This window comes from Scyliorhinus canicula, chromosome 6 (assembly GCF_902713615.1).
Source record: "Scyliorhinus canicula chromosome 6, sScyCan1.1, whole genome shotgun sequence".
NCBI lineage: Eukaryota > Metazoa > Chordata > Chondrichthyes > Carcharhiniformes > Scyliorhinidae > Scyliorhinus > Scyliorhinus canicula.
The window spans coordinates 166,544,726-166,572,146 of NC_052151.1; the positions used below are offsets into that span (position 1 = coordinate 166,544,726).

The window sequence follows — 27,421 nt, forward strand, 5'->3', positions numbered from 1 at the left end:
TTTGTAGCCAGAATCCATCCAGAGGAGGAACAAGATCCATTTTTGAACACTGATCAGAAATCCTGAGGTTTAGAACCTGCTGGCAACAAGCTTCTTTTCACCTTAAAATCATGTCTCTCACATTAAAAATCACTAGAGCTTGCATGTCTGCTATACAAAACATCGGGGAAAGATAAACACAAATGTTTAAGCTACAATTTTCTAAAAATGTGAATTCTCTGGATAGTTTTCCCTAGTGGAATGGTTTATATATTTACGTACATGGAAATTGAATTCTTTAGCTGACAAAAACTACATGAATTCTGTAAACCAAAAGCACCACACCACCTCTAGAAAGGTCTTGCACTGTTCCTTGAATTTCTCAAACAATATGAATAGCTTATTCCTCAAAACTTCATACATTGACTTCAAAATACAGACAAAATAAAGCATGGTACTCTATCTTAATGCATCATTCTATAATCGCTAACTATGCTAGAACGTTGATTTCAAATTTGCAGTTAATTGTAAATAATAATCAACAAAGGTTGTAAGCTCAATGAGAAAAGAACTTCCTTTGACAAACAATCAAACCATCGCCAACAGTTTGCCAAAATTTACTCAAAACATTCCTACTTCCATTACTCTCTTCAGAGCTCATAAACGTCATTGGAAAAATAGAGTCATTTTTGTTAAAGCTTTTCATCTTGCACTCATCAGGACAATTTGCAAGAATATCAGATGTAAAGAAAACAACACTTTATACTATATGAGAAAAGAGTACTGATTGATTGGCAAATAGATTCTGATTTTTAGAGGAATTGTCATGGAGAATGCAGAAGGTGACTGACTGATAACTACTATACATTGTTGGAAATTTAAACCAGGGAGCTTGACTCTGATTGGTCAAGGCATTGAGATGAGGAATGAACTAATAAATGGCTATTACTTATATTGCTTATTGAATGTTGTTGGTTAGGTATGGTCTGTCCCTTGCAATTGGACAACATTTGCTAAATAATCCTCAGTGTGCTAAGAATTACACTGACAACCAAATTAAGATAGTCAGTCGGGCTCACCGTGTGGCGCATGTGTGTGTACTGGAAGTTACATATACTAATACAGAAAGATCATGTACACACATTACGCCTGTTTCAGTTAAATGAAGTAAATGACAGCCATTCACTGGTTGATTCCTCAAGGCAATGCCTTGACCAATCAGAGTCAAGCTACCTGGTTGAAATTTTAAAGAATGCTTGGTAGTTGACTGTCAGTCACCATCAACTGGTGCACTCTCCATGGCAACACCTCTATCAATCAGAGTCCACTTGCCAACCAATCAGCACTTGCTTCATATTTTTATAAAGATCTTTATTAAGGCATTTATAAATAAACATCAAACTCAACCACAACTAAGACCATAAAGAGAACAAACAGATCACATCATAACTAAATAAGTAACCAACAACCACAGCCCACCCTTGTTACCATGTCCCCCACTCTCTCTGCCTCCACCTTTTTTGTTAATCCCAGATAACATTCCCCCCCCACCCCACCCCCGCAGAAATACTGAAGTTATACTACCAAATGACTATCCATGAATATTCCAGAATTGCAAAACACAGCTTTGTGAACAAAACACTGTAAACAGACAATAGCTAACTTACAGTAGCTGCAGGGAACTGGGCTGATAGCTCATACGGTTCCTCAGGAACCCAACAACCTTGCTCCAAAGACCAAAGAATCTGGAAATAATCAAAAAATCAAACATTTCTTCAGGAAAGATAGTAGTAATCAATGTTAGGTTAGAAATACCGCATCAACAAGAATTTCCACTTTACAATATGGAATAACACTAAAATATTCCAAAAGATTCATATTTTTGCCCCATCATTCAAACAAAATGTCATTTGCATGTCAAGTATTTTCAATATTAACATTACAATCTTAAATGGTAACACTGCAGTAGCATCAGAGAGTGATCACCAGAAAAAGTCAACGGATTCATATTGCAGGGAGTCCATGGGCTGAGATGAATAGAATGGCCTACATGTAACTCACTGTAGGAACCTTTAAAGTATTTACAAGAATTAAGTTCAGAGATTTATTCACATTCATTACACACATGCACACACAATCTAAGGTTAGTGACTTAATACTCAAATTATTTAATCTGAAAGTCGTTCTACTTTACAAAGTATTTTTTGCTGTGTTGCTAAAATATACAAGTGATTCATGTACCAGGACACCTGTATTTCCCTGTCCCTCAGTTTTGCAATCTTTCTCCATTTAAATGATATTCTTCCTGCCAACATAAACAAGTCACCATTTTCCCACATTATACTCCATCTGCCAATTCTTTGCCCATTCACTTAACCTAAATACACACAGCCTATCTAAATCCCTTTGTAGACTATGTCCTCCTCACAATATACTTTCCTCTCTGTCTTTTTGTCATCTGCAAATTTAGTAACTATACATTCAGTAAAATGTGTTGCTTTTGTCAAAGATGTAAATGTCTATCTGGATCACTTAATTGCTTCATGTCTTCAATGAAAAACTCAAAATGTTCATATATTGAATAAATGTTAATTCTAATATGCTGGCATAATTATTACAGAATTACTATAATTATAAAATCTACCTGCTTCCATAAAATAGCTTTGCTATATAACATTTTAAAGAACTTAATTATAGAACATGCCATGTCAATTCATATAATGATCATGTTGACACAACAAAGGCTTGTTTTTGAGTTAAACTGATGAAATACATGTATGTAATTGTATGTTTACTGCAGTCTGAGAAAACTGAACACTAGAAATGGTGTGCAAGTCGTGAAAATGCCACAATATGTACATTGTGTGTTCACATATTCATGTATTCTCAGTTAAAAGATTGCTTTGCTTGAGAGTGATGAAGTGCTAACAGCGGGGAAGAGATAGGGTAGAGTTCAAAAGGATACAATTTCACTATTAATTATTATGAAGGATTGCACTCAACTCGGAAGGGTAGCAACTATAGTTCTTTTGGTTAAATCAGCAGAGACATGAATCTCCATTTTACTAGTCTAGACTAATATTTGAGGAGAGGAAAAAAATAACAAATGTACATTTTATATAACAGCTCCCACATCCTCAGAATATCACAAAGTGCTTCACACCAGTGAATTACATCTGCCAATTGGTTATTGTTATGTGTGCGAACCCAAAAGCCAATATGCACACAGCAGAGTCTCTGAAAGCAACAAGATAAATGAAAGTTAAATGGTATTCGGTAGTGCAAATTGAACGATAAATGCTGGTCAGGACACTTGGAAAATTCCCTGCTGTTCTTTAAATAGAGCTTTGAGATCTTTTACATTCACCTAAATTGGTAGATAAGATCTCAGTTGGCACTTCCAACAATGCCATAATCCCACAACATAGCATTTAAGTGTCAGATTAAATTATGTGCTCATGACCCGAGGAAGAAAATTAATTCAAATATATATTTTCAAAATATCCCGCATTGCTTGAAGGCATAAAGATCACCAAAACTCCTGTCAGATAAAAATAATTCCATTGAAGTACTCGTTTAGAAAAGGGGTGGACAAGAACAAGGCAGGGAAGCAGATTGACCTGATTGTTAAATTCCCTTCATCCTTGGTGCTGTACACAGGTTTAAGGTGGGGGTAAAATCAGCCTATCCTCAACTTGCATCAATTGAGTTAACTGGTCATTCATGAAGAGAGATGTCAACTCTCCAGGCATCTCCTGGAGTCTCCAGGGATTAACAGTTAAGGCATTGCTCTGAGAAATCTAAGAGGGAGATTATAGGGGCATTATTTTATTCTTTTTTCATTTCTTTTGTAGACATATTATTTATAAAATGATCAGATGTCAGGAAAAACACAATTTTGATTCTGGTCAAGAGATGGCATGCTTTCTGATTCGTGTGGAGAGGAGATGCACAGAAAAGGATGGGCAAACAATAACAGGATGTGAGTGAGGGCAGGTCGATTGCAGGCAGCAGGTGATGTGGTGACATCTCCAGGGATATATCTTTTTAAAAAAAATAAGAGTACCCAATTCTTGTTTTCCAACTCAGGGGCAATTTAGCGTATCCCAATTCACCTATCCTGCACATCTTTTTGGGTTGTGGCGGTGAGACCCATGCAGACATGGGGGGAATGTGCAAACTCCACATTGACAGTCCTGCCGTGAGGCAGCAGTGCTAATTCACGGATATATAAGCATATCATGGAGTTCACCTGACCCACAACTTTTAATAGATTGTGGTACGGGAAGCACACGGCCCACTCTACAGGTGTGGTACAGCAGAAATGGAAAAGTATTTTTTAAAGCAAACTATGTTTATTCTACGGACTCAAGTTAACCTTTTTAAAACATACAGTGAACATCTTAGCAACCATCAATTCAAATATAACCACCAAAGAATACAAAACTAAGTAATCCTGAAGCTGTCCTTTTAGCATCCATAAGACTTTTTTAAAAAAAAAACCTTTAAACAGAAGCACATCAGGTTAAAGTCACTCCGGAGAGCAGTTATTAGTTTTAAATCACCAAAGGATCGATTTGCAATCTTTGGATTACAGAGAGACTGATACACCTTTTGGCTGTGAATGCAGCTATCCAGCTCTGAAAACGAAACTAAAACACACTCTGCAGCAAACAGCCTAAAATGAAAGTAAAAAGCTGACAGACAGCCCAGCTCCACCCACACTCTGACATCACTGATAAACACCCATTTCTTAAAGGTACATTTCTTAAACACTCATTTCTTGAAGGTACTCTCACATGACACCTCCCCCCAAGAAAAAAAAAAGAAACCATCAACGTCAAGTTGGTTTCATTTTTCACTATCCTTTAAGAAATGCACACAGTAGATATACATTTTCGTTTCAAAAAACACAACACGCAAACAGGTATAATAATATCCATTTTTGTTCTTGTCCATCCAACTGAACCTGCTTCCGTTCATTTCTCTACCCCTCGGCATTTCTCTTTAAAGTCAGATACTTTAGTTCAATCTGATCACAGAGTCCCTTGTAATTTTCCAACACAGGAGAATTGGTTACCACAGCTTTCAGGCAGTCAAATGCCTGTTGAAACTCCACTGTCCACTGACATTTTTGAGGTTTCTTCAGCAAGTCCATCAGTTGAGCAATCACGCCACAAAACTTTTGCACAAATGTTTGATCTCATCCACTCATGCCAAGAAATCGCATTGTTTCCCTTCGTCTTGAGGGTATCGGAAACTCCTCAATAACTTTTGTTTTCACATCCCGTGGGACCATTCGACCCTGTCCGATTGTATGGCCAAAGAAAATGACTTGGGCTTTTCCAAATTTACTTTTGGCTAGGTTCATCACCAAACCCGCCTCCTGAAGTCGATCGAATAACTTCATCAGATGTTTTAAATGTTCTTTCCATGTCTGGCTGAAAATTACCAGATCATCGATGTATACCACACAATTGGGTAATCCAGAAACGCCATGGTTAGTTAACCGTTGAAATGTGGCTGGGGTGTTTTTATGCCAAACGGCATAACTTTGAATTGGTACATATAATCTGGAGTCACAAAAGCTGAAATCGCCTTCACCCTTTCAGATAAAGGTACCTGCCAGTAACCTTTAAGTAAATCCAGTTTGGAAATAAAAGCTGATTGTCCCACTTTCTCAATGCAATCCTTCAAATTTGGGATAGGATAAGAGTCCATTCTTATAACTGCATTAACCTTTCTATAGTCCACACACAACTGTTGGGTACCGTCTGGTTTAGGTACCATCAGTATGGGTGAGCTCCATTGGCTGAACCCCACTTCAATTATGCCATTTTTAAACATACTCTCTCTTTGTTAACCTGTGCCAATTTTAAAGGGTTAAGTCTGTACGGATGTGGGCAGCACGGTGGCACAGTGGTTAGCATTGCTGCCTATGGCGCTGAGGACCCAGGTTCAAATCCCGGCCATGGGTCACTGTCCGTATGGAGTTTGCACATTCTCTCCGTGTCTGCATGGGTTTCACCCCCACAGCCCAAACGATGTGCAGGGAAGGTGGATTGGCCACACTAAATTGACCCTTAATCGGAAAAAATAATTGGGTGCTCTAAATTTATTTTTTAAAAAGTCTGTACGGATGTTATTTGATTGGACCAGCCTTTCCCACATCTACATCATGTATAGCCATTTTAGTACTTCCCAATTTATCTCCACAAACTTAGAACATAGAACATAGAACATAGAACAGTACAGCACAGAACAGGCCCTTCGGCCCTCGATGTTGTGCCGAGCAATGAGCACCCTACTTAAACCCACGTAACCCGTATACCCGTAACCCAACAATCCCCCCATTAACCTTACACTACGGGCAATTTAGCATGGCCAATCCACCTAACCCGCACATCTTTGGACTGTGGGAGGAAACCGGAGCACCCGGAGGAAACCCACGCACACACGGGGAGGACGTGCAGACTCCACACAGACAGTGACCCAGCCGGGAATCGAACCTGGGACCACTGGAGCTGTGAAGCATTGATGCTAACCACCATGCTACCGTGAGGCCCCTGTGATATCAATAACTCTTTCAGGTGAGTTTGTTTTTCCTCTGGAAGGTAACTCATCAATCTATCCCAATTTGTAAGAACATGCTCGTTTCAAATTTAATTTGAGGTATGTCAAATTCAGTCATCTGGGGCGCGATTCTCCCGACTTACGAAAATTCGGAGAATAGCGGGCGGCGTAAATTTTTACGGACACACTGGTCTGACGCCCTCCCGCTATTCTCCCCCCCCCACGCCCGCCTCCCGAAACGAATCGCTGCCCGCCGTTTTTTTACGGCGAGCAGCGATTCACTCCTGGCCGATGGGCCGAATTCCATGGCCTTTACGGCCGTTTTTACAAGCGTAAAACACACCTGCTCTGACCGTTCATAAAAACGGCCGTAAAGTCCCGTTCTCGGGAACCATGGCACCGATTGGCACGGCCGTACCAGCGGGTACTTACCCCGCGCACTCTTTCTCCCTCCGCCGCCCCGCTGGATCCATTCGCGGGGCGGCTGAGGGGCAAAGCGGCCCGCGCATGCGCGGGTTTCACGCATATGTGTGATGACGTCATCCGCGCATACACGGGTTGGAGTCGTCAAATCCGTGCATGCGCGGCTGACGTCATCTGACGCGTCAGCCGTCGCTAACTTTGGCTAGGGGGCTTAACGAAATTCATTAAGCCCACGATGCCGGAGTTCAGGCCGCGCGATGCTAGCCCCGACCGGGGAGATGAATCGGTTCCCAGTCGGGGGGGCGGAGGCTGGCGTCAAACGCGCCCGTTTTGACGCCAGCTTCCCGATTTTTCGTAACTCGGGAGAATCGCGCCCCTGGATTTGGTTCGTCACTTTCAGTTAGAATCATTAAAACCTCCTCCTTTTTCTCTCCTTCCCTTTCAAAGTACCTTTTAAGCATATTCACATGACACAGTCGGTGAGTCTTCCTTCTATCTGGTGTTTTTAACAACATAATTCACCTCACTTAATTTCCTTTCAGTCTGATAAGGTCCACAAACCCTAACTTTTAAAGACTCACCTACCACTGGTAACAACACTAAAACTTTGGGCGGAATTCTCCCCCCCCCCCACACCGGGTGGGAGAATCGCTGGGTTGCCGAGCGAGCTCCGCCACGCGGTGGCGGCGGAACCCGCACTCGATTCTTCCACCCCCCAAACCGGCGTGGCGAGATTCACGTCTGGCCGCTGGGAGAATCGCCGCTCGCGGGAGAGCGGCCTGCCCAACACAACAGGTTCCCGCTGGTGCCGTCCACACCTGGTCGCTGCCAGCGGGAACAGCGTGGGAACACTGGAGGGAGGGGGGGGAAAGAGAGGGGGTTCTTGCACCGGGGGGGCCTCAAAAGGGGTCTGGGCCGCGATCGGCGCCCACTGATCGGCGGGCCGGCCTCTCTGAAGGAGGAATTCCTTTCCACTGCCGCCCCGCAAGATCCATCCGACATCTTCTTGCGGGGCGGCCGTGGGGAGGACTGCAACCGCGCATGCGCAGGTTGGGGGCGGCCAACCTGCGCATGTGCAGGTGACGCCATTTACGCGGCGCCGGCCACGTCATTTGCGCGGCGCCGCTTTTAAGCGGCGCCAAGGCCCGTCGCACATAAATGATGCGGCGCCGCTCCTAGCCCCTCGGGGTGCGGGAGAATAGGGGGCTGGGAGCAGCCTCCAACTCCGGTTTTCACTCTGCCGTCGGGACTTAGTCTCCCGATGGGAGAATTGTGCCGCCTATCTCCACTGGCAAAACTACGACCTTTGGATTTCCTGTTGCATCACATTTTGTGCAACTTTCAAGTGTTGTCTAGCCAATTCACCTGCTCTATTTAATCGTTCCCTAAAATTTGACATGTAATCCAATAATCTAAGTTCTGATTTCTCACTCACCAATTTTTCCTTAATCAATTTAAGTGGTCCACTTATCTCATGACAAAAAATTAGTTCAAAAGGACTGAATTTGGTTGACTCATTAGGTGCATGCCTAATTGCAAACAGTACAAATGGAGTTCCTTTATCTCAATCCTCTGGATAATCGTGACAATAAGCCCTCAACATTTTCTTTAATGTCTGATGCCACCTTTCTAATGCTCCCTGCGATTCTGGATGGCAGTTGATTAAATTGTTTTATTCCTAAGCTATCCATACTTATTTGAATAACATTGAGGTAAAATTTGTTCCTTGATCCTATTGTATTTTTGTGGTAGTCCATACCGAGTCAAGAATTTAAGTAACTCCTCCACAATCTTTTTAGCTGTAATATTACGTACTGGAATGTCCTCTGGAAACCTAGTAGAAACATCCATTACCGTCAAAAGATATTGATTCCCAGTTTTCGTTTTAGGAAGCGGTCCTACACAAAAGGTTCCTCAAATACTGGAGTAGGTATTAAGGGTGCTGGTTTTATCACTGCCTGAGGTTTCCCTATCACTTGAATCACTGCCATTTCTGCTGCTAATCTTGCAGTTTTAACCCTCTGTTCTTCCACACGAGTTCTCACTACATCAGGAATTGAATTTTTAAACTCCTCCAAAAGTATAATTTCTCTGAGTGCTTCATGGGTTTGGTCTATTTTCAAAGCCCTTATCCACCTATCAAAATTACTTTGTTTGAGAGTTTCAAACTCCATGTATGTTTGATCAAATTCGTTCTTTAAATTTCTAAACCTTTGTCTGTAAGCTTCAAGCACTAACTCATATGCATCCCAGATGGATTTTTTAAACCTCCTCATACATCCCAGATACCTCCTCCGGTAGTGATGCAAACACTTCACTAGCCCTACGTATCAGCTTTGTTTGAAAATGAAATGAAAATGAAAAAATGAATCAGTAATACCCACATGGCCTGTGGCCATTTCATGTGTTGAGCCACCTTCTCAAATGAAATGAAAAAGGCTTCTACCTCTTTCTTGTCAAACCGTGGCAATGCTTGGACGTATTTAAAAAGATTCCCACCAAGCCTTCGACTTTGACGCTCTTTCTCACTATCCTCATCACTATCATCCAACTGTACGTTTCCCTTTACGTCAGCCAATTTTAGCTGACTGTCATGTTTCATGGCCATTTTCTGAAGTTCAAACTCTCTCTCTATCTTTTTCCTTAATCTGTATCTCCGTTTAGCTTTCTTTTTGTTCTGCTAGGGCTATTCTTTCTTTCTCCTTTCTTCTCTCTCCTTTTCTTTTTCCTCTATCTTTTTCTCTCTTTCTTTTTCCTCTCTGTCTCTTTCGTATTCAAGCTGCTTTAATTCTTTCTCATGTTCCGTTTTTTTAAATTTGCAACTGAATTTTTTGCCATTTCCAATGAGTTAAACTGTATCTCAGGCAACTTTAAATGCTTAGCCACCACAATAATTACCTAATCTTTTCGCATTTTGTCAGGTAATGTTAACTGTAATATTTTTGCCAAATCTAACCATCTGCTTTGCGTCTCTGTCCGTGAGGTGTTGCGTGTGGCCGTCTCCACCCCCAAAAACTTCAGAACCTCTGAAAGAGCCATTGTCCACAACACACTCCCTACTTAAACTAGAATACCACACCTGAAAAGCAATCACAATATGCTCACCCCTCACTGTCTTTAAGTTCACTAGCCACTCCAATGGATAGACTTTTATCCCCCTCGAGCCCCCAATTTGTTATGGGCCAGGGTTTAGAGAACCCCAAAGTGTAACCTGAAGTTCACCTGACCCACAACTTTTAATAGATTGTGGTATGGGGAGTACACGGCCCACTCGACAGGTGTGGTACAGCAGAAATGGAAAGTATTTTTTAAAGCAAAACAATGTTTATTCTATGAACTCAAGTAACCTTTTTAAAACATAGTGAACATCTTAGCAACCATCAATTCAAATACAGCCCCCAAAGACTACAACATTAAGTAATTCTTAATAACTTCCCAAACAACATCCAGAAGACAGAGAAACACCTTTCAACAAAAGAACATTAGGTTTACTGTCACTGCTGAGAACATTTATAATTCTGAATTCATCAAATGATCAAGGGATAGTCTTTTGACAGTAGAGAGAACAGCAATACACCTGCTTGGTCTGGCTTCAGTTCCAACACGGAAAACAAAACTAAAACACACCCTGCAGCCTGCTCAAAAACGGAAGTAAACAGCTGACAGACAGCCCAGCTCCACCCACTCTCTCACATCACTGCAGTAGTAAATACCCATTTCTTAAAGGTACTCGCACATGACAATAATATCAGTATTCGATTACTCAATTTTTGCAAATTATGTCCAATAGTTTCAAGAGCTGTGTCCCTTGTTTCGCACTGTAACCAATCACTGTTTGTCGATGTACCATTTGTCAATGTACTCTGTCGATTATTCTTTTTTTGTCCACTGTGTACATGCTGTGTACATTCCCTTGGCCGCAGAAAAATACTTTTCACTCTACTTCGGTGCATATGACAATAAATCAAATTAAATCAAAGCAAGAAAAAACTGTTACAATGTTTCAGTGGCAGCACTGGAGGTTAGAAAGCTCAGTTAAAGAAATGTAGAGGAGCAAAATTACAGAAACCCCTACAGGACCTACAAAACGTCATTGTAGCTTGCTGAAAGTGCTTTTGTTGGCTGCTATCAGTATATTATCTGAAACACACTTCATGCGAACTAAGGAAACGTGAGAGATAAAGGGGCAGACTAAACGAAGGAATTACGACATGAATATATCTATTATGCTGACCTTAATTTTAAAAAATGCAATTTCCTCTTTCAAACAGTGCTTCCATATGTATTCTCACACTGCAGAACACTACTACTAAAGCTAAACAATCTCAAGATATTCTTTAGTCAAGGGTAGCAGAGATTGCTTTGTTTCGTTAAAAATAAATAACTTGCCAGCATGTGAATAAACAGTCTCTTCAGCAATAACCTCATCTGGTGCAGCATCTCACAGATTCATGTTTAGTCTGCCTTTGTGTTTCAATTATAGTTAAAAGGAAGGCAAGAAATTTTTAATGGCCCAAATTTTGCAATCAGCACCAATGCTTGCCACCGACCTCGAATAAATCTCGGCATAAACACTGTGATTCCAGTGGCAGGAATTTTGGCTGCTTTGAAGGAGGATTCCCTCTCGGTGTGGGTTTCAGGAAGGGCCAGCAGCACAGTCCAGTGCAGGAAGAAGAAAAAGGCAGGCAGTTGTAAGCATTGAGTACAGTTACTGCTCCACACAAATTGGAAGAAAAAGTCTGCTGCAGTGAGGGGGTTTTGGAAAATAATTTTTAGATGGCAATTTTCAGACTACGAAAAATTAAAAATATTAACATTTTTAACAAGCACAATAATTTTGATTCGATAAATCAGTTTAAAAAACTGATATGTACAAAGCATGCTAAATCATGCAAAAAAGACATGGAGCATGATTTAACCATTACGTTGTGTCCAATGTGGATCTGGGCGCACCAGTTAAATAGCGAGAAAGGCCAAAATCAAGATTCACGCCAGGTGTGAATCAGTTTGCAATTTAACCAGCCCACTTGCAAAGGCGACTTCCGGATCACGCCCTAATATGGTGAACATATCATTAACCCTAATTAGCATCAATTTACATCTCATTTGCAAGATTAAAGTCAAATGCAACGGCCTCCTGGGAATTATCCAGCTCCCAAGCAAGAAATCACGTGGGTGCTGTTTAGTAGTCCTTTTTAAAAATGTGAAGCTGGCACAATTGCTGCTGAGGGAAACTGGGGAGCGAGTAGCAATTTCCATTTCCAGCTGCTCCAGTGCTTGGGAGGGAGAGGAGGTGGGGGGAGGAAGAACCCCCACCCCCTCAGGAGGGTTGGGCTTGGTCGGGAGGCTGCAGCGTTCCAGGTCGGGGGTTGCCCAAGGGGGGACTTTCATCTGCAGGACCTTCAAGCTATCTTTAAATATTGTGGATACACATAACACGGACAGCTACAGCTGCTGCTCGTCTGTCCTACCAAAAACCTCCAGGTTAGAGCCCTACTCCTGGTTATGTGCTGACGCTCACTTTAACTGAAGGCCATTGCTCATAAGGAATTGGCCTTTTAAGTTGTGCGGGCACTTCACAGCTGCAGATTGTATTTGCTGCTTGTCTTGCTGCTGGCTGCAAATGCTTGGAGGCCGTTGTTGCTGTTTCCTTTCTTTTCTGTAGCCAGAAAGAAGGACAATTTTCCCTAAGATATCTGGGTCCTGGGAATGTACGAGTCCAGAAGGCAATTCGATTTGAAGCAAGGAAGTACGGTAAGATCTGATGCGTGACATTGATCCAAATTGGCCATCCGATGACTCCATTGAAGAAATATTTTTGCAGGTTGCTGATGCTTTTGTTGCTGGTGTGTTGAGTGCTGCATGTAACTGACACGTCACCACGGGTTAAACACGCTGGAAGTCAAAGATGTTCAACTGCACATTGAACGCCAATGGAATATGTAGATGCAAGGATTTTGTTTCCGGTGGGATTGGGCTGTGTGGGAGGGGCTGCACAGCTGCGGCTCCTGGCTGGAGAATAGCACTGATATGTGGAACAAGCCAAATAATGATCGATAGGTCATTTCTACGACAAAGTTCTGGACGTGATAACACATTCTCAGGCTTATCCTCTGCTTCTGTTGAGGAACCTGCGAGGGGTGATACCGTGTGTTTTTTTTTGGTGTGAAAATGAACTAATATAACTTTGTATTGGTACCAATACGGAACAGTGACATTTCCTTGTTGTTTAATGGTTAGTGTGATATTTGGAATGTTACGTAGCTGATTTTCAAATCTTTGTTACGGTTGAGGATTTAATAAACAAAATATTCTCAAGTGGCTTCTTGTGGGTCCACATGCCATGTCTCAGACAATGATTATTCAACCGAATTTCAATCAAACTTTTAGGCCTGAACAGTTTGCCAGAATTTTAGCACAAAAGAACTCGAGGCTAAAGAACTCGAGGCTAAAGAACTCGAGGCTAAAGAACTCGAGGCTAAAGAAGTCGAGGCTAAAGAAGTCGAGGCTAAAGATCTCGAGGCTAAAGAAGTCGAGGCTAAAGAACTCGAGGCTAAAGATCTCGAGGCTAAAGATCTCGAGGCTAAAGAACTCGAGGCTAAAGAACTCGAGGCTAAAGAACTCGAGGCTAAAGAACTCGAGGCTAAAAAGCTGGATGTCTCAGGTTGTAACTTCTGGATTACTCCCAGTGCCACATGCTAGCACGTACAGATACAAGAGAATAGCACAGATGAATGCGTGGCTTAAGAATTGGTGCAGGAGGGGTGGGGGTGCAGGAGGGGTGGGGGTGCAGGAGGGGTGGGGGTGCAGGAGGGGTGGGGGTGCAGGAGGGGTGGGGGTGCAGGAGGGGTGGGGGGTGGGGGGGGGGGGGGAGGGGGAGCTAACTGGGACCATTTCTGTGGAAGGTGGGACCAGTACAAGTGGGACGGTATACATCTGAACCAGAGTGGGACTAACACCCTGGCTGGCAAGTTTGCTAGTGCTGTTGAGAGAAGTTTAAACAAATTCAGCTGGGGAGGGGACACAGACTGTTAGAGACAGAGCATAACACAGAAAAGCAATCAAATCAGAGGGAATACAGCGGTAGTATGTTTCAAGGGAGTAGGACAAAGTTGGATGGCCTCTACTTGAATGCCAGGAATATTACAGGTAAAATGGATGAGTTAAGGGCAAGGATTGACACATGGAATTGTGTTACAGTAGTATCATGGAGATGTGGTTGAGGGAGGGGCAGGATTGGCAGCTCACCACCCCAGGATATAGAAATGTCAGGCGAGACACAGAAGGGGGTGAAGAAGGAGGAGGCATTCCACTATTAGTTAAGGAGGCAGTTACTGCAGTAAGGAGAGATGATATCTTGGAGGGGGGCATCAAATGAAGCTTTGTGGGTAGAGTTTAGGAATAAAAAAGGAACAACCACATTGCTCAGTGTGTATTATAGACCCCAGATGGTCAGTGGGAAATTCACAAGCAAATATGTGAGTGACTTACAGAGGTGTGCAAAATAATAATAGGGTAATTATACTAAGTAATTTCAACTTTCCCAACATTAATTGGGATAGTCACTGTGTTAAGGGCTCAGATGGGATGGAGCTCTTAAAATGTATACAGGAGAACTTTTTTGCTCAATATATAGAGTGTCCAACAAGGAATGGTGCAGTGCTGGACTAATTCTGGGGATTGAAGTCGGACAAGTGGTTGATGTGTTGGTGGGTCAGCATTTTGGTGACAGCGAACACAACATGGTACAATTAAGTTTATTGTGGACAAAGAAATAGACAATTTGCACAGAAGGGTTTTGGATTGAGGGAAGAGTGGATTTTAGTAAAATTAGGCAGGATCTGGTCAAGGTAGACTAGAAAGAGTTACTTGTGGGGAAATCTACAGAAGAGCAGTGGGGGGCGTTCAAAAAGAAAATGGCCCAACATGTTCCCTCTAGGAAGGAATGACAAGTCCAGCGAACTATGGATAACCAGAGACATTTAGGATACGATGAGAAAGAAAAGAGAGGCTTTTAGCAAGTACAAGGGGAGAATATCAACAAAGGTATTGTAGAGTACAGAAAGTGCAGGATGGAGCTCAAGAAAGCAAATAGGAGGGCAAAGAGGGGATATGAGAAACCTCTGGCTAGTAAAAGTAGGGAATATCCCAATATATTCTATAACTATATCAATGGGAAGAGGACAACCTGGGAAAGAGTAGGGCCCATTAGGGACCAAGGGAGAAATCTGTGGGTAGAGTCAGAGGACATTGGTATGGTGTTGAACAAATACGTCATATCTGTCTTCACCCAACAGAATGAGGAGGTAGATGTGGAGCTCAAGGAGAGAGATTGTGAGGTTCTTGAGAAAATTGTCATATGGAGTGACAAAGTATTGGAGGTGTTGGCAGACCTAAAAGTGGACAAATCTCTAGCTCCGGATGAATGTGAACCAGGATTCTGTGGGAGGCAGGGAGATAATTGCAGGGGCTTTCACCCAAATTTTTAATTCCTCTCTGGCTACGGAGGAGGTGCCAGAGGACTGGAGATCAGCTGATGTGGTCCCACTATTTAAGAAAGGTTGTAGAGATAAGCCACGGAATGAAAGACCAGTGAGTCTCACGCCAATGGTTGGGAAACTATTGGAGAAAATTCTGAAGGAGAGAATCCATCTCCACTTGGAGAGGCAAGGTTGGTTCAGGGATAGTCAGCATGGCTTTGTCAGAGGGAGGTCATGCCGAACAAATTTGATTGATTTTTTGATTGATTTCAGCAAAGCCTTTGACAAGGTCCCACATGGGAGACTTAATAAGGCAAATGCACATGGGATACAGGATAAGGTGGATTCAAAATTGGCTTAGCTGTAGGAGACCGAGGGTGATAACAGGTGGCTGCTTTAGTGACAGGATGCCAGTGTCCAGTGGCGTTCCACAGGGATCTGTGCTGTGTCCCCTATTATTAATCTTTTATACAAACAACATAGATGACCATGTACAGGGGTACAGTAGGTGTGCGGATAACACAAAGATTGCAGGTGGTTAACAATGAGGTTGACTGTTTTGGGTGACAGGTAGATATAAATGGGATGGTCAAGTCGGTAGAAAAATGGCAGATGGAATTTAACCCTGAAAAGTGTGAGGTGATACAGTGGAAGGAGTAATTTGACAAGGAAATATTCAATAAATGGCCTGACACTGGGAAGTTCCGAGGAACAAAGGGACCTTGGCGTGTTTGTTCATCGATACCCTGCAGCAGGGTAGCATGGTGGTTAGCATAAATGCTTCACAGCTCCAGGGTCCCAGGTTCGATTCCCGGCTGGGTCACTGTCTGTGTGGAGTCTGCACGTCCTCCCCCTGTGTGCGTGGGTTTCCTCCGGGTGCTCCGGTTTCCTCCCACAGTCCAAAGATGTGCGGGTTAGGTGGATTGGCCATGCTAAATTGCCCGTAGTGTCCTAATAAAAGTAGGGTTAAGGGGGAGGTTGTTGGGTTACGGGTATAGGGTGGATACGTGGGTTTGAGTCGGGTGATCATGGCTCGGCACAACATTGAGGGCCGAAGGGCCTGTTCTGTGCTGTACTGTTCTATGTTCTATGTCTATGATTTAAGAAGGCAAAAAGGCAGGTTAACAGGGTGGTGAAAAAGGAATATGAGACACTTGCCTTTATCAATTGAAGCATAGATTACAAAAGCAGGGAGGTTGTGTTGGAGTTGTATAGAATTTTAGTGAGGCCACAGCTGGAGTAATGTGTGCAATTCTGGTCACCACATTATGGAAAGGATGTGATTGCACTGGACGGGGTGCAGAGAGGATTCACCAGAGTGTTGCCTGTGATGGAACATTTTAGTTATGAAAAGAAGTCGAATAGGCTTGGGTTGTTTTCGTTGAAGCAGAGAAGACTGAGGTGTGACCTAGCGTACAACATTAAGAGGGGCATGGACAGGGTAGATATGGAGTCAGCTGTTCCCCTTATTTCATTGGTCAGTTACGAGAGAACACAAATTCAAGGTGAGGGGCAGGAGGTTTAGGGGGGAATTGAGGAAATACCTTTTTACCCAGAGGGTGGTGACGGTCTGGTTCCTTGCACGGGCCTGCATTTTCCTGCCTCCTACCATGCTGCAACAGATTTAAAAATGGTGGATGGGACACAATTCAGGGATCTCTGCCCCATATGAAAAAGGAGGTCGAGGGGAGATTTGCCTGAGAAGTACAAAATCATGAGGAGCCTGGATAGATTGGATAGCAAAGCCCTATTTAGAAGGGTCAGTGATGCAGCGGCATAGATTTAAAGTGATTTGTAGAAAGATTAGAGGGGAGGTGAGGAAAACCGTTTCATCCAGAGGGGTCCTGGAACTCTCTGCCTAAAAAGGTGCGGCACGCAGGAACCCTCAACTCGTTTAAAATGTGTCTGGATGTGTACCTCAAGTGCCGTAACCTGCAAGGTTATGGACCAATTACTGGAAAATGAGATTCGGCTGGGTGGCTTGTTTTTTGGCTGGCGCAGGCACAAAGAAACAAGTAGCCTCTTTCTGCGCCATAAACGTTCTATGATTCCCAGTGACCCAGTTTTGGGTGGCGTGGGATAAGGGTGCAGGTAGGGTGTGTGTACTCTGCACTCTTGACCTCTCCAGTTCCATTTTGGGGTAGGCATCCCCTAGCGCCTCCTCAGTTTTCACCGAGTCAGGCCAGCTTCTCAATGACTAATCCAATCTAATCCAATTCCTTAAATTTTGAGCATGGACAACACGGGATCTATTTTTTCAAATTCTATTTAAATTCCAATATTTCTTGTTAACTCACTCCTGCAGATCCCACTGAAACAGCAAGATGGCGTTCTTTATCTGTACTTATCTTGCAATAGTCAACGTGATTTGAGCCACTATAGGGTCTGTGTTCTACTTGAGTCAATACAATATAAGTTAACCATGAGATAACCAATTAGACAAGGCTTTATTCTAGCCAGTTCTGCTAAAATAGGTATTGTTCTAGCTATTTGATTTAAAGTGTACAATGACTGCAACAACTGAACAACAAATACTAAAAATTCTTCTTTTCAGGGGGAAGACCTAAAAATGTCATCAACATGAAATCAATCGAATAGACATTTGGCAGCTTTTACAGTAGGTAGTTGGTCCAGCCCACCAGTTTATTGCTCAGGCAGTGAAGGTGAAATTACCTCAATAATTTATTGGAATTGGAACATTCTGCAGAGTATATGGCAGTTATCCCTTTTCTTCATTTCTGACCTTTACGCTTGCCATTTCAAAGTTTCCTTAAGCTACCAAGAAACACATCATGGGCTGGATTCTCCGTCACACCGTGCCAGATTTCTGGTTCAGCACACCGGCAGGATTCTCCATTTCGCCAGCTGGTCAATGGGGTTTCCAACTGTGGGGCAGCCCCACGCTGCCGTGAAACCCCTGGGCTGCTGGCAAAACAGAGCACCCCGACAGCGGAGAATTCACCCCATATATACCAAAACCAGAAAATGCTGGTTAAACTCAGCATATCTGGCAGCACCTGTGGAGAGAGAAGCAGAGCTAACATTTCGAATCGATATGACTCTTCGACAGAACTCATGTTAAAGTGAGATTTCTGCATGATTGATCAAACTTCTACCTAAATAAATCCTTTATGAATAATTTTGAACTGTATATTTTTAAAAGCAGATCACTGATTAGCGATTTAGGGAACACTTTTTTCTTTTATTATAGAATATAGTTTTCTCCTTAACAGTCTGTTTTCTGTGCTGGCTGCGGAAGGTTTACTGTTATTTGCATAAATCTCACGTGGTTATTTCTGCTTTCATTTCATTGTTTAAATGTCAAAGGACCATATTTTTGACGGTGCTATGTCTTTTGGTCCGACGTCACTTCGTCCAACGTCACTTCGTCCACGTCTTTTGGTCCTACGTCTTTTTGTCCGCACATCTTTTGGTCCAATGTCTTTTTGTCCAATTACAAATAAACTCCGTAGAAAACCAGGTATAATATCTTCAATGATAGATTCACAGAACTAATAATTTATTATGAGAATTTTATTGATAAAATGCAAGTAAAATACAGTTGAAAAATGTATTTAAAAAATCTAAAAGTTTACTAATTACTTAAAATTCCCAAAAGTGATAAGATATCACTTAAAATTGATGCAAATTAAATGCAACATTCCTCAAAAAAATCAATTTTTGTTGTTGAATCATATTCAGTGACCAATCTTTTGAGGCGTTCAGTTATTTTCTTATATCGCGTACATGAATTCGACTGATCTCCCTGAAGAATTTGAGCCTTTTTGCCTACTATGAACCCTTCCTCTTCCTTCAGAGTTTTGATTAACCTCCAGATATTCAAATGAGCTCCACCCGCCGAACGCTTTATCGCAGAATGAAACCCCTCAGCAGCATTATTTGTTCTCAGTCGATCTTGAAGAACACGCTGATTAACATTCCATACAGCTGTCGGGAATGTAGGTGGTTCTCTCCTTCGTCTAGCACCACGTCCTCTCACAATGCCTCTTCGACATCTTAAACGATAATAACTATCCTTTAACGAGGCTCGTTAAAGGAAAGAGAACGATAATAACTATCCTTTAACGAGGCTCGTTAAAGGAAAGAGACCGGTAATAAAAATCCTTTATTACATATTATACCTTGCTTTGTGCATTAGTGAAGATATTATACCTTGATTTCTATTTGTAATTGGACAACAATTGGACAATTGTTACAATTGGACAAGTTACAAAAAGTCTTTGACAAAAAAAATCATCGGACAAAAAGACGTAACAAGTTACAAAAAGTCTTTGACAAAAAGAATCATCGGACAAAAAGACGTAGGACCAAAAGACGTGCGGACAAAAAGACGTTGGACCAAAAGACGTGGACGAAGTGTCGTTGGACGAAGTGACGTCGGACGAAAAGACGTGACACGATTTTTGACTACTTCATACCTGTGGTGGAGGGTCCTTTGAGCAGGAGCTGGCACACTGGCAGGTAATGCTGGTGAACGGAGGTGAGGTGGGGGAGGAGGCTGAGAGAGGTTGCCAGGTGGGGGGAGTAAGGGGCAGGGGGAGATGGGAGGAGTGGGTGGTGGTGGTGGGGTGGGGGGGGGTTTGTGACGTGGCAGAGTTGGAGACTAAGTTTGGTCATGGACGGAGAGGGAGGGGGGGCATCTTAGGTGGGCCTGTTTTAGGGTGTCATTAGTGGAGGCAGAGCCAGAGGGGAATGACGGCTGACGGTAGAGGGAGTGGAGGCGTGAGGCTCCAGTAAGAATTGTAACATGAAACATCTATGGATTAAATGGAACCATTAAGAGGTCCCAGGTTTTTGGAGGAGTTTGAAGGCTGTGGTGATCTTTTTACAGAAGACGCACCTCCAGATGAAGGACCAGGTTAAGCTGAGGAACCGATGGATGGGACAGGTTTTTCACTCGGGGTTTGTAGTCGAGGGGTGTAGCCATTTTGTTGAACAAAAGAACAGGGTTTGTGGGGGCGAAGGAAGTGCAGGACCTTGGGGGGGGGGGGGGGGGGGGAGAGAGGGGAAGATATATGATAGTGAGTGGGGTGCTGGAGGGAGCGCCAGTGGTGTTCATCCATCAGACTACAGGACATGGGAGCAGAATTAGGCCACTCGGCCGTTGAGTCTGCTCCACCATTCAATCATGGCTTATATTTTTCTCATCCCCAATCTCCTGCCTTCTCTCCATAACCCCTGATCCCCTTATTAATCAAGAACCTATCTATCTCTGTCTTAAAGACACTCAGGTGATTTGGCCTCCACAGCCTTCTGTGGCAAAGAGTACCACAGATTCACCACTCTCTGGCTGATTAAATTCCTTTTCATCTCTGTTTTAAAGGATCGTCCCTTTAGTCTGAGATTGTGTCCTCTGGTTCTAGCTCCACAGTGCTGAGCAGGGCTTTGAAGGAACAGTGAAATAGTTCCAAATCAAGATCGTGTATGATTTGGAGGGTAAATTACACGTGGTGGTGCCTTTGTCCTTCAAGGCCATGTTGAAGTGCTGTGGAATAAGATTTGGCAGGTTGCTGCAATGTATCTTGTAGATGGTACACACTGCAATCACGCTGATGGTTCAGAAAGGTTATGTTTAATGTGGTTGGTGGGGTGTCCAGTGCAGCTTCTGCCATGGACTCCTGCAGCCCTTATGGAACCAGGCTTGGTCCCCTGGTTTGATGTCATCGTGGAGTGGGGGAATTGACGGACCGTGAGGTTACAGTTCGTGTAATATTCAATTTTGTTGCTGATGTCTCATTGGTGCCCAGTTTTGAGCTGCTGGATCTGTTCTGAATTTGTGCCATTTAACGCGATGGTAGTACCATGCAACACAAGGAAGGTGTCCTCAAAGTGGAAATTGGTCTTGGTCTCGGTCTCCATAAGGAATGTGGCATGCTCACTGCTAATAATACTGTGATGAACCTGCGACCTTGGTGAGGACAAGGTCAAATCGATTATCCCCTCATGTTGTTTCTCTCACCACCAGCCAAAAGGCTAGACATTCCTTTTGATGGACATTGAAGTTCCCCTCCACAGTACATGCAAAGCACATGCCACCCTCAGTGCTTCTTCTAAATGATGGTCAACATGGAGGAGCACTGGTTGATCGGCTGAGGGTGGATGGTAGGTGATGATCAGCAGGAGGTTTCCTTGCTCAAGTTTGACCTGATACCATGAGACTTCACGGGATCCAGGGTCAATATTGAGCACTCCGAGACACTCCCCCTGCTGTATCTGAACTGCTGGTGGGACAGGAGATGATGATGGGTGAGTCTGGGATATCGCCAAGCAGTCGCTTGATTAGTCTGTGGGGCAGTTCTCACAATTTTGGCACAGGTTCTCAGAGATACTGAGGAGGACGTTGCAGGATTAACTCAGCTGGATGCGTCTCTCCTGTGCGATAGATGCTGAGGTTTTGTTTTAATCCTGTTAGACTTTTTCAAAGCTGTTTGATAAAACTGAGTGATGTACTAAACCATTTCAGAGGGCAGTTAACAGTCACGTGTTGACAAGATTGGGCTCGGGCAGCAAGTTTCTTTCTCTGAAGCACAATAGTGAACCAGGTGACTGATGACAACAATCTGGCAGTTTCATAGTCTTCATTACTGCCGATTTATTTAATTAAGTACATTTGAATTTCTGAGCTCCCTTCATGAAATTTGAACTCAGTTGCTGCGGCAAACTCTGGCCTTTATTTAATTTTGGAAATTATGCCCTCTGCTGGCATCACTTACTTTCAAGCAAGAGCAATTTTACAATCATGATAAAATCAGAGTTCCTTTCCATTGTGCAGGGCAACCTCTGTGAACAATCATTTTTCAACATCATGATCTAACTCAGTTCAAAACACAAAATCACACCTTGTATTTTAAACATATGTAGCATCAGCATTCCACTTACTGATTAATAGCGAAAAAAATAATCATACGGTTTGATGTTTCAATCTCTAAATGTTTGAGACTATGTTTGATAGGAAACTTGAGAAGTTAAAGGAAAATAAAATTAAGGATCAAATATAGTGGACATAAAATTGTCAAATAAGTTAGGTTATTCAAAATGAGAAATTGCTAGGCTGGGAAGAGGTACTCATTGACCATCTAAGAAATCTTTGAAACAGGAATTTAACAGAATATGGAAAATTAACAAATATCAATGCTTCAAAAAGAAAACGTACAGGTTTTTTTTATTTGGCCATGTGACGTGGGCATCACAGGCTGTGCCAGCATTTATTACCCATCTCTAATTGCCCTTGAGGGGGCAGTTAAGAGCCAACCACATTTCTGTGGGTCTGGAGTCACATGTAAGCCAGGTGAGGATTGCAGATTTACCTTCCCTAAAGAAAGGACATGGGTGAGCCAGATGGGTTTTTACATCAATCGACAATGGTTTCACGGTCATCGTTTTTTAAAAAAATACCATATTTTAATTAAATTCAAATTTCACTATCTGCAGTGGTGGGATTTGAACCTGGGTCTCTACAGCATTACTCTGGGTCTCCGGTTTATTAGTCCAGTGGCAATACCACTACGGCACTGACTCCCCACAACGAACAAACAGAATAACCAGAAAGCCATAGTGTGTAGCTGAAGGGAAGGTAAATGACTTTTGAAGCTCTGTCCAAATTTAATCTGGCAATACTTAGTCAGAGTTATGGGGCGGTGGAAGAAAGAAAAGCAAAAACACAAGGAAATATCGAAGGGAATCAAAACTTTCTTGGGAGTAAAATGATTTAGGTAAATATATTTCCAGGGTGAATATCAAGGGAATTGGTATAGGCTTTTTTGAGCATTTCGACTGTCAAATATTCAGATTACAACAGTTGCAGAAAGATGTAATGTTGAGAAAGCACAGCTTAGACAAAGGAACTAAATCTAGAATAGCAGCACAAAGATGACAATTGTTTCAGCAGTAAGGATTTATTAAAAAACAGGAGTGTCAATTCAAATATACCTTATCTTGCTAATTTCCTTTGTGGATGGATTTGGCACAATGTACTGAAATATGGGTGATTCTGCGGGGTTAACTTACCCAGTCAAAGGACAAAATCCAGCACCCTCGGGCAATTCCAAACAAAACATTCAAAGTGCGTCGTGGGTGTCCTGCTATGACATGAGTTGTTGTTTCAGTCACTTGGTCTGAGAACAGAAAGCCACCTAGCTGTTTCACAATTTGAATTACAATGATCTGATTCCTGTTTGCAAAAGAAACAAACAAGAATATATGAAATAATACACTGTCAAAGAATTGCCGTGATATTTTATGAGCAGTTTACATGGGCCAACGGACTGAACCACATTGACAATGCAATAACAATCTAAAATGGCCTCAAGTTTTAAAAATACACAACTTCAATTTTTAAACATGCACATTAAACAGAAAGGTCAAAGTGAATTTGTGTCAACAGATTTCCCATTGTATTATGCACGAGAAGGTCAATGATAAGTCATTTTATAACGACAGGGAGCATTATAACATGAAATGCATTATTTCGAACATAATTTTTAAAAATTCATAGGATAAGGATGTCACTGGCTGGGCCAGCATTGCTGCAGTCCAATGTGCTGTAGTATACCCGTAGTGCTGTTAGGTTTGGAGTTCCAGGAATTTGACCCAGCGACAGTGAAGGAACAGTGATATATTTTGGGTAGTGAGTGGCTTGGAGGAAAACTTCCATGTGTTCCAATGTGTCTCTGCCCTTGTTCTTCTAGATGGTAGTAGGTTTGGAAGGTGCTTTCTAAGGAGCCTTGATGAGTTCCTGCAGTGCATCTTGTAGATGGTACACATGGCTGCCACTGTACTTCGGTGGTGGAGGCGGTGAATGTTTATGTATGGGGTGCCAGAAATCGGGTAGCTTTGTCCTGGACAATGTCCAGTCTTTTGAATATTGTTGGAGCCGCACTCATCCAGGTAAGTGGAAAGAATTCCATCACACCCCTGAGTTGTGTCTTGCAGGCTTTGGAGACAGGAGATGAATTACTTGCTGTAATATTCCTAGCCTCTGACCTGCTCCTGTAGCCACAGTATGAATATGGCTACTCCAATTCAGTTTCTGGTCAATCATAACCCCCTGGATGTTGATTGTGGGGGATTCAGTGATGGTAATGTCATTGAATGTCAAGGGGTAATGGTTAGATCTTCTCTTGTTGAAGATGGTCATTGTCTGGCACTTGTGTGGTGTGAATGTCACTTGCCAAATCAGCCTAAGTCTGCATGTTGCTCAAGTCTTCTTCTTTGGACAAGGACTGTTTTGGGATCCGAGGAGTCGTGAATGGGGCTGAACATTTGTGCAATCATCAGCGAACAATCTCACTTCTGACCTTATGATGGAAGGAAGGTTATTGATGAAGCAGATGAAGATGGTTGGGTCTTGGACACTAACCTGAGGAACTCCTGTAGTGATATCCTGGGACTGAGCCACAACCATGTTCGTTTGTGCTGGGTATGACTCCAGCCAGCAGAGAATTTTCCCCTTGCCTCCCACTGACTCCAGATTTACTCAGTCAAAAGCTTCCATGATGTCAAAGGCAGTCACTCTAATTTCAACTCTGGTGGTCAGCTCTTTTGTCCATGTTTGAATCAAATTGTACTGAGTCAGGAGCTGAGTGACCCTGACTGAACTCAAACTGAGCATCAGTGAGCAGGTTATTGGTGAGCAAGTGCCACTAGATTGCACTCCTGATGACTACTTACATCAATTTACTGATGATCAAGAGTAGACTGAGGGGCGGTAATTGGCTGGATTGGATTTGTCCTATGTGTGTACTGGACACACCTGGGCAATGTGCCATGTTGCTGGATAGATGTCAGTGTTGCATCATTACTGGAACAGCTTGGCTAGGGGTGCAGCCAGTTCTGGAGCAGAAATAATCTTCAGTACTCATGTCGGAATATTGTCAGGGCCCATATTCCTTGCAGCATCCAGTGCCTTCAGCCATTTCCTGATATCACGTGGAGTGAATCGAATTGGCTGAAGATTGGCATCTGCGATGCTGGGGACCTCTGGAGGAGACTGAGATGGATTATCCACTCGGCACTTCTATCTGAAGTGTGTAGCACATGCTTCAGCCTTAACTTTTGCACTGATGTGCTGGGCTCCCCCATCACTGGGGTTGGGGTTATTTGTGGAGTCTCCTCCTCCAATGAGTTTTTAAATTATCTACCACCATTCATGACTGGAGGTGGCAGGACTGCGGATCTTTGGTCTGATCTGGTGTTTGCGGAATTGTTTAGCTCTGCTCATCGCTGTTTGGCATACAGGTAGTCTTGATTAATACCTTTAGCAGATTGACACGTCATTTTTAGGCATGTCTACTCCTGGCATGACTTCCTGACCTCACCATTGAACCAAGCTTAATCTCTTGACGTGGTGGCAATGGTAAAATGAGGGCTATGCAGGTCATGAGGTTATAGATGTATACCACTGTGCCACCATTTCTGCTCGGTCTGTCCTGCCAACGGGATGGTGATGCCGTTGTTTGGGACATTATCCGTAAGGTATAATGCTGTGAATATGACAGACTGTTGCTTGACTAGTTTGTGGCACTAGCTCCTAGATGTTAGTGCAGAGGCCTTTGTAGGATCGTTAGGGCCCTTGTTGCCTCAGGTGCTGAAATCGATGCTGAGTAGTCAGTCTGGTTTCATTCTTACTTGCCTTGTTCGGAGTGGTTTAATACAACTGAATACTTGCTCGGCCATTTCAGTCAACTACAGTTCTGTGGGTGTGAGATCACATGTATGAAATGAAAAATGAAAATCGCTTATTGTCACGAGTAGGCTTCAATGAAGTTACTGTGAAAAGCCCCTAGTCTCCACATTCTGGCACCTGTTCGGGGAGGCTGGTACGGGAATTCAACCGTGCTACTGGCCTGCCTTGGTCTGCTTTAAAAGCCAGCGATTTAGCCCAGTGTGCTAAACCAGCCCCAGGCCAGACCAAGTAAGGATGGCAGATTTCCTTCCCAAAAGTACATTTATGAACAAGATGAGCTTTTTTTTCTTACAATTGACAATGGTTTCATGATCATCATTTGGCTTTTTAATTCCAGATTTTTAATGAATTCAAATTTCACCATCTACCGTGGTGGGATTGGAAGCCAAGCCACCAGAGCATTACCCTGGGTCTCTGGATTACAAGTCCAGTGATAAAACCACTATGCCACCACCTTTGCTGTCACACAGTATAATATTCTAACTTGTCGTCATTTTGTGATTAGACTGGTTTGTCATGTGTACCGAGGTACAGTGAAAAGTATTGTTCTGCGTGCAGCTCAAACAGATCATTCCGTACATGAAAAAAAAACATAATAGGGCAAACATAAAATACACAATGTAAATAAACAGACGCAGGCATCAGGTGAAGATGTGTGAAGAGATCAGATCAGTCCAGAAGCCCATCGGTGCATAAGAGGGTCATTTTGGAGTATGGTAATAGCAGGGAAGAAGCGGTTTTTGAATCTGTTAGTGCAAAGCGTTCTCAAACGTTAGTATCTCCTGCCAGATGCAAGAAGTTGGAAGAGTGAGTCAGCCGGGTGGAAGGGATCTTTGATTATTTAAAAGCCTTGTCCCTTTAAGAGGATAAATTTAAATGCTGTTGCAGGCAAACTGTTCTCAAGAAGTCAACTGCTATTGGAGAACAAAGTTTGGCAAGCACTTGTAAATTCCGACCTCCATATTAAAAGAAACAAGCATGAAATTACTGCATTATTATGCTTTTGACAGTTTTGAAGTGTAATGTCAGAAGTGAGACACAAACATGAAATTTCAAGGAATAGCCGATCTCCTACATCATTGATCCTGGTGAATTGAATGTCATGCTGTGAGATGACCATTTGTTTCTCTCATTCCCTTTCGCACATTATTAGGCACATGAGGCAGATGTGGTCGATATAATTAAGTTTATTAAGGAAGAGGTAGTTTCATCAAGACTAACCCATCACCTGTGATATTTAAACTAGTGAAGAGTCAAAGAT

General features: G+C 42.8%; 1 protein-coding gene across 6 annotated transcripts in view; it reads right to left on the bottom strand.

The window, feature by feature from the left end:
* Positions 1-27,421, bottom strand: part of mcph1 (microcephalin 1) — a 410,735-nt gene that overhangs the window by 264,101 nt on the left and 119,213 nt on the right. For 5 of the 6 annotated variants that reach the window (XM_038800431.1, XM_038800427.1, XM_038800429.1 and 2 more), the window contains 2 exons: positions 23,484-23,646; positions 1,647-1,724 (listed from right to left, as the gene is read on the bottom strand). In XM_038800431.1, coding sequence (XP_038656359.1) covers positions 1,647-1,724; positions 23,484-23,646 — 241 coding nt within the window. The remainder of the gene's footprint in view (positions 1-1,646; positions 1,725-23,483; positions 23,647-27,421) is intronic. The other variant, XM_038800430.1, reaches the window with a different exon arrangement.